The sequence below is a fragment of the Trichechus manatus genome, unplaced genomic scaffold (assembly GCF_000243295.1).
Source record: "Trichechus manatus latirostris isolate Lorelei unplaced genomic scaffold, TriManLat1.0 scaffold00014, whole genome shotgun sequence".
NCBI lineage: Eukaryota > Metazoa > Chordata > Mammalia > Sirenia > Trichechidae > Trichechus > Trichechus manatus.
The window spans coordinates 26,604,973-26,611,994 of NW_004443950.1; the positions used below are offsets into that span (position 1 = coordinate 26,604,973).

A 7,022-nucleotide genomic window follows, 5' to 3' on the forward strand; every position below is an offset into this window, starting at 1 on the left:
CTTCTGGAGTCCAGTCAGGGGTGGGGCCTGAGCTGGTGGGTACCCCAAGCACTGGAGGGGCCCCGGGCATGTCTGCTGAGCAGGCTGAGCTCTGCTACCTCCCGTGGGGTGTGGGAGGGGAAGAGGGCTGGCCCCCGTGAGGGCTGATACTCTGTGAGCCTAACTCTGCGCCGGGCATTAACAACGAGCAGGCACAAAGTGCCATCTAGTGGCACTTCTGGTCCCCTCACACAAATGAGGAGCACCCCAACTCCTGCCAACCCCAACTACAGGGGTGGGGGCGGGGGGGCGAGCACACTTCATGTTAGTGGACGGGACAGACTCAGCTCAAGAAAATATACTTTAAGAGGTCTTGCCTTCCTTAAGAAAGCAACTCTTTTTTTTTTTTTTTTTATTTAGAAAGGCTAATCATATCCATTTGTCAATATTTTCAGCTTTAAGGAAAATAGTTTAAAAAACATAAAAATGTAAATACACTTGAGAGTTAACTGCTATTAAACAATTCTGAACAGGCAGAAAATGTAGACTTTCCTTTTACAGAAAATGTGAAATCTGTAATAGCAGCATAATTTATATATAGAAAAAAGGTGGTTTTCAAACCTGGATTTTTTTTTATACACAGAACATGGTTTTTTTCTATACAATTCAACAGCGTTTACACTGGGCAACAGGTACTTCACATTATGCTCCTTTCCATCAGTACAGACGTCAGCTCGAGTCCCATCCGTCAGCCCTGAGCTCCGGCCTCTGGAAGCCATGGCAACGCTGTCTTCAATCCAACACCATGGCAGAGAGCGCATTCAGATCTTTCATGTAAGGGTGAGCCACCAGAATCTGGTCGATTTTCAGTCTTTGCTCGGAGTCAGGGAAGATCTTCAGAAGGGCCTCCCTCAGCTCGTTGGTTTCCGCAGAAGACCTCTGGGCTGGCACGGGCAGGTTCTGCTGGCAGCTGGGAAGGAGTGGGAAGGGGGGTTGCTGAGGACGCCAGTGGCTCGGAAGGGCTCCCTGAATCCGGGCTGGAGGCTGGTGGCTGGTGCTGGCTGCCTGGATGCTAGGGACTCGGAAGCTGGGGTCAAACACGCCCACATCTGGCAGGGCTCTGAGGAGGGGCTGCATATCTCTGTGAACGGAAGCGAGTGCTGGTGAGCTGGGTTATAAGACAAGTGAGAAAGCCATCTGAAATACCTGCTCAGCCTGCGGCTCCAGGTGCCCCCTGGGCATCCGTGGCCAGCTACAAGACCACACCCAGTGGGGGTGGTGAGCTCCGTCGCCTGTGCCGGGGCTGCAGGGGCTGCGCCTTTACCGTCTCTAGACGGGTCATGAGAAGGAACAACCGCTCCTCACGAGCTGGCACCACCCTCAGGTCGGCCACCGCAAGGACTGACTTAGCCAAGTTGTTGGGGTCTCTAAACCAGTCACCTGGGCAGCTTTCATGAAGAGGGTTAACGGGGCCTCACCCTCCTGGAGATGCTGAGTCTGTGTGCTGATGATTCTGGCTGACGGAGATTAGAACAAGGGACTCGATTTGGGCAGGGGGCGGCCTCCGCAGACTCACACGCGCCCCCCGCCACGTCTGGGTCGGTGCCCACAACCTTTCTGCACGTGAATGTGTGAACCGTGAGTCAGGGCGTGTACGCGCACGAGCACGCGCCAGGGCGTGTACACTGTTCCAAAGAATCTTCACTGAAAATCTGGCTTACAACTGAGCGCTTTTCCAACTTCAGAAGTTAAGCCTCCGTGGGAGATGTCACCAGCTCCTGAGTCACTGGTGGACACCTTTGGAAAGAGCCATTAGGTGAATGAAAGAAAGGCAGCGGGACCGATCCTGCCGCCATGCTGCTAGAGGGCAAGGAGCCAGAACTCTGTCCCATCACGCCGAGCTCCTGGGCTGTGGCCTTCCACACAGGACTGCCAAGTTAAGATGTTTGGAAGAAAAATAAGATGTACTGACATCCAGCTGTTGAAAAGTGGCGGTCATTCTCTTGGTGTGGATGGAGAAGCATGACCTTTGGGAACTAATTCCTCACCTCTGCAATATGACCCAAAGGTCAAAGGAGAAGTGAGTCCCCAGACCAGGCAGCACAAACCGTGCTGGTCTCCTCTGCAGAAGAGCCCTCTGAAAGAACCCATCCCCACCACCACCCACACTGAATCCACACCCAAAACCCCCAAAGGAGCCTGTTACAGACAGAAGCCGTCGGCTGTGAGGTTTCACTGCCTTGAAAGCTGTGAGCTACGCATCCTCCTCTCAGTTTAAACCCCAACGTCCCATGCAAATGTCTGCTGGGAAATAAACAGAGCGCAGCCTGATTTCATTTTAAAAGGGCCTGTCGCTAGGTTCTGTGGCCTGATAGCCTAGTATCTAAGAAACTTTAGATAACCATGCCCATTACCCGAGAATTCTGAAAATAGAACCAAAAACTAGCAATGTGCCTATACAAACAAAAACAACAACCCTCCCTCCAAACTAAAATAGAACAAAACCTAAACTATCAAATTCCAGATAAATATGGAATACTGGCTCCTCAATTCAGTAGCAGTAGAAAGTGAATGACGGTTCCCCAGGTATTGATAAACATAAGCATAACATTCAAATCCAACAACTCTGGAAAATGGATATAAGAGATATTCACACACATAACAAGCTAAGCAGCAAGTGGCCCCCCAGCTGGGAAAGTGTCTTGTCTTTTTAGACCCATGGAAATGCTCTACTTCCCGTCCTCTCGTAGGATTGAAAGTACAGGGGTCACAATTGAAGATCTGGTCTTTCGGGGTGCTTGCTCGATTAGCTTCCACATACTTTACATCAGTACGGATTTTAAGGCTTTTTTTAATAAACAAAATGCCATTTTTAGTCTTCAACAACGGCATGTGTACTACAGCACAAGGAACTTAACTGAAGTTCACTTTAAAATACAATCAGAAAAAGGAAATACCTAAGGAAGACTTCCTTCCGAAGAAATTCTTCTAACCGAGGTCCACTTCTTCCCAGGGGATCATCAGGAACCATAAATATGTCCCCCACAAAAGTATACTGAAGCAACCTACAACACAGAGAATGATCACAATGCTGAAGAAATCACTAAGTCTTTACTGCTACATGAACTGAGAAGAAAATATCTCACGTACCCATCCAATTCCAAAGCAAATGTCTGCCTGTACATTCTGAAACTGCTTAATTGCCTAATGAGTAAAGCCATTTTAATTTCTCTCTTTTGGATACAAATACAATAGAGTAAGAAACACTCACTCCTCGCTTACCGACACAGTTAGGTTCCAAAGACCAGGTTGTTATGTGAAAATTGGTGTTATGTGAAAATGGAGGATGACTACATCAGATCACAAAATGGAAGATGATTACATCATTACATAACTGCCAAATCACATCATTACATAACTGCCAAACCACTGAGAATCATGGCCCAGCCAAGGTGACACAAAACCTTAACCATCATAGCTAGGATGACTCTCGTCTCGACCTCTGTGTTCGTTACTGCCAGACGTACGTCATTAATGCGCAAAATAGTCGGATAGTAGATTTTTTACTGCTGTCATAAATGCCAAACATCGGATAACAAAGTAGTCAATAAATAAAGAGTAGGTGGAGTGCCTTTCAGATGTTTATCTGGGCTTGGCAAACAGTTCCTTCTCCTCGTATACCTTTCAATATAATTTTGAAAAACAACTGTCAGCTTAGGACACAACAGGGTGAAAAGGGTTCAATGTTTGGATGAAACTGATAATCAGTGTGTCTGCAGACAGTCTTTTTGTTTTTTTAAACAATATGACATATGAAGAAAGAAAATCTGAGGTCAGCAGGACATTACGTATCAAGTCTGGGGGAAAAAATAAAGTCCAAGAGGCTGTGTTGTTACCCAGGCCTCAGCTTCTGACTTACTTTTGTGAACCCTGAAGGCAGTGAGTTGGTTTGAGAACAAGTCGTGACTGCATTTAAACCCTCTGTGCATACAGGTGAATGTTTGATAAACACTGACAACAAACCCAAAGAAAAACCCGACAGAAGCAAGTCCTGGAAGGTTGTTGCTGCTGTTAATTGCCGTGAGGCAGTTTCGACTCATGGCAACCCCATGTGCAGAGTAGAACTGCTCCACGGAGTTTTCAAGACTGGGACCCTTCGGAAGCAGATCGCCAGGCCTGTCTTCCGAGGCGCCTCTGGGTAGGCTCGAACCGCCAACCTTTCATTTAGTCCAGCACTTCACCATCTGTGCCACCCAGCTGCCTGGTCCTGGAAGATTAACCACCAGTTAAATGTGCCCAGAAGGTCAGACACCAATTTTCAGTTCAGCTCTCAACATCAGCTTTTCAATAGCATATGGGTCAAAATGTATACAGTAATTAAATCTCACCTGGGTATTTACAGCAGAGAAAAATACTCTAATGATTTAGCAAAATACAAACACCAGACAAGGAGCAACTGTGAGTCCCCAGTTGGGTAAATAACTCGTTTGACTTATACTTGGTTTGAGGTAGATTTGTTTTACGTTTTAAGGTTTGTGGCACCACCACAGTCCACTGCCTTTTGTTTGCACTCACTGGTCAGGTGATGCTCGTTAACAAAGGTCTGGAAGCCAGTATTTACTGACCTTCGATTTCGGCAGTCGGACACACTCACAGTATCATCACAAATAGAAAACTTACAGCGTGAATGCAGTGTTTTCAATGGCTGATTTTTTGGAAGTAGATTGCCAGGCCTTTCTTCCAAGATGCCTCTGAGTGGACTTGAACCTGCAACCTATCTGTCAGCAGCAGAGAGTATGAACTGTTTGCACCATCCAGGGACTACCCTATGTATACAGCTTGATGAATTTATACAAACTGAACACACCCGTGTGACTAGCATCCCGTTCAAAAAACAGAAGAGGGTCAACACCCAACAGTCCACAAATCTCTCCCTGGCTTTGCCACTTTGTGCTGTATTCTCCCCCTTACCCAGAGGGGCCAAGCATCCTGCAGACTGGGAGCAAATTCTTCCGAGACCTGGGTCCCCTGTACTGCTTTCTGCAGGATCGAGGTGGACAAAATACAAGCAAAATGCAAACAAAAAAATAAGAAGAAAATATTACCTTTTTGTGATAATTTCTCTCCAAGAGACTGACTCAGTCACAAATTCTCTGAAGTTATCATTTGTTACAATTATGCCACCAGTTTTGTCTGCTAAGTGTAGAAGAAACCTATGATAATATAAAAGAGGTTAGATGGGCGGACAGGCGTCCTTGGCTTAGAGACGCTGGTTTAAAAGAAAACAAAAGGATTTCCTCTTTGTAGGAAAATCACCAAAGAAATTTCACCGAGGCTGGGAAGCAAAGAAGTTAGGGAACTGCCAACGGAGGATCCATCAGAAAAGCTGAACACCTCTGAGATTATCAGTGATCATTCAAGCAGACCTGCTGCTCACCCCATCAATTAACTCCTCCTTTTATCTCAACTGTAATTTATATTTTTCTAGGAACATCGTATTATTCATAAATAGTGGTAATAGCATAACGCCTGAGGTCCAGAGCAAAGAGGGAAACAGCTGACAGCCTGTGAACCCCTACCCAGTTCTCAGTCGCTAGGCTACAGTACTAATCCCACCCAGTTCTCAGTCGCTAGGCTATAGTACTAATCTCACCCAGTTTTCAGTCGCTAGGCTACAGTACTAATCCCACCCAGTTCTCAGCTGCTAGGCTACAGTACTCACCCTACCCAGTTCTCAGTAGCTAGGCTACAGTACTAATCCCACCCAGTTCTCAGTCGTTAGGCTACGGTAGCAATCCTACCCAGATGTCAGTCTCTAGGCTACGGTACCAATCCCACCCAGTTCTCAGTCGCTAGGCTGCAGTACTATCCTACCCAGTTCTCAGTCAGTAGGCTACAGTACTTTTCTGCTAAGATTCACTGCTTGGTACAGTCAGCCTTGCAGTTTTTTTTTTTTTTAATTCATAGGTTCCCATTTTCTGCTCTGACTTTAGAAGATGTCTAGAACTGCCATTCTGTTTAGCCTAAGTTACAGATTCATTTAAATGCAAGTTATCAAAGGATACACAGCGATGAAAAAGGGTAAGAACTAAGCGTTAAAGAGAAATTCTGTTCCGTTGCTGGAAATTACTTGTGTTCCAACCCTCTTAATGAATGAGACACTTGGGAGGCTAACGGGTTTTATCCCTTAGGGTGACCCATTTGTCTAAGGCAATGTAGACAAAGACAATGAAACAATAAATTAAGAGAATCACCGAAATTAAAGTGTAAACAACTGATTTCATTATTGGTAGTGAATACTTACAGGGGTTTTAAAAAGTACACCTCATTAGAAAACCTGGCACAGAAATACGATTTAGCTCCTTGGATTCACTACCAAACATTTTACAAATAACTTCTAACTGCACATGAATCCAGTTCTGCTGGTGTGAGAACACAGCTGTGGTGGCCGAGGACCTGAAGGTTCTTCGTGAGCCCAGAGCGTACCTGCTCTGCTACCTGGGCACTCCTGGGGCCCTGGCCGGCCTAAGAGGCCTGGAGCAGACGTGCCCTCCCATCCCAGCCTCCCAGGACTTTCTCATCCCGTGGCCCTGCCCACGGACTGTTCTCCCTCAGTCTCCTCCCGGGGTGCTGTCCTGTCGCCTCCCCGGCTGGCTCTCCCCATCTGACCCGGTCTCGGACCAGCCTGGTGAAGAGCAGGGGCTATGAGGGAGAAGGCCCTCTGGACCTTTTGCTGCTTAAGTGTCTGCTGCCACCCCAAGTCCCCTCCCCACCAGGCTCCTCTTCCCGTCTCTGACCCATCCGACCATCATTCACTAGCTGGGCTCACAAGCAATGACTGATGCATCTTCACGGAGGAAGCCAGGCGGGGCTGAAGCGCCAAAGGCGAGAAAGTCAACAGGGGACATGCAGGAGCACAGAGGAAAATCTGCCACCATTTATCTTCTCGGATCCATTTATCTTCTCGGATGCCAGCAGACTTGCCACAACTGGAGGAGGGGTAAAGACTGAGTCCCGATGCTCCGCGCCAGGCCTGATCTTTC

General features: G+C 47.2%; 1 protein-coding gene across 4 annotated transcripts in view; it reads right to left on the minus strand.

Moving 5' to 3' along the window:
* Positions 1-394: 394 nt before the first annotated feature.
* N4BP1 (NEDD4 binding protein 1) overlaps positions 395-7,022 on the minus strand; it is a 37,022-nt gene continuing 30,394 nt past the window's right edge. For all 4 annotated transcript variants that reach the window (XM_023726972.1, XM_023726974.1, XM_023726975.1 and 1 more), the window contains exons 5-7: positions 5,085-5,192; positions 2,937-3,044; positions 395-1,120 (exon numbers count right to left, since the gene is read on the minus strand). In XM_023726972.1, the coding sequence (XP_023582740.1) occupies positions 772-1,120; positions 2,937-3,044; positions 5,085-5,192 (565 nt within the window). In that variant the 3' untranslated portion in view covers positions 395-771. The remainder of the gene's footprint in view (positions 1,121-2,936; positions 3,045-5,084; positions 5,193-7,022) is intronic.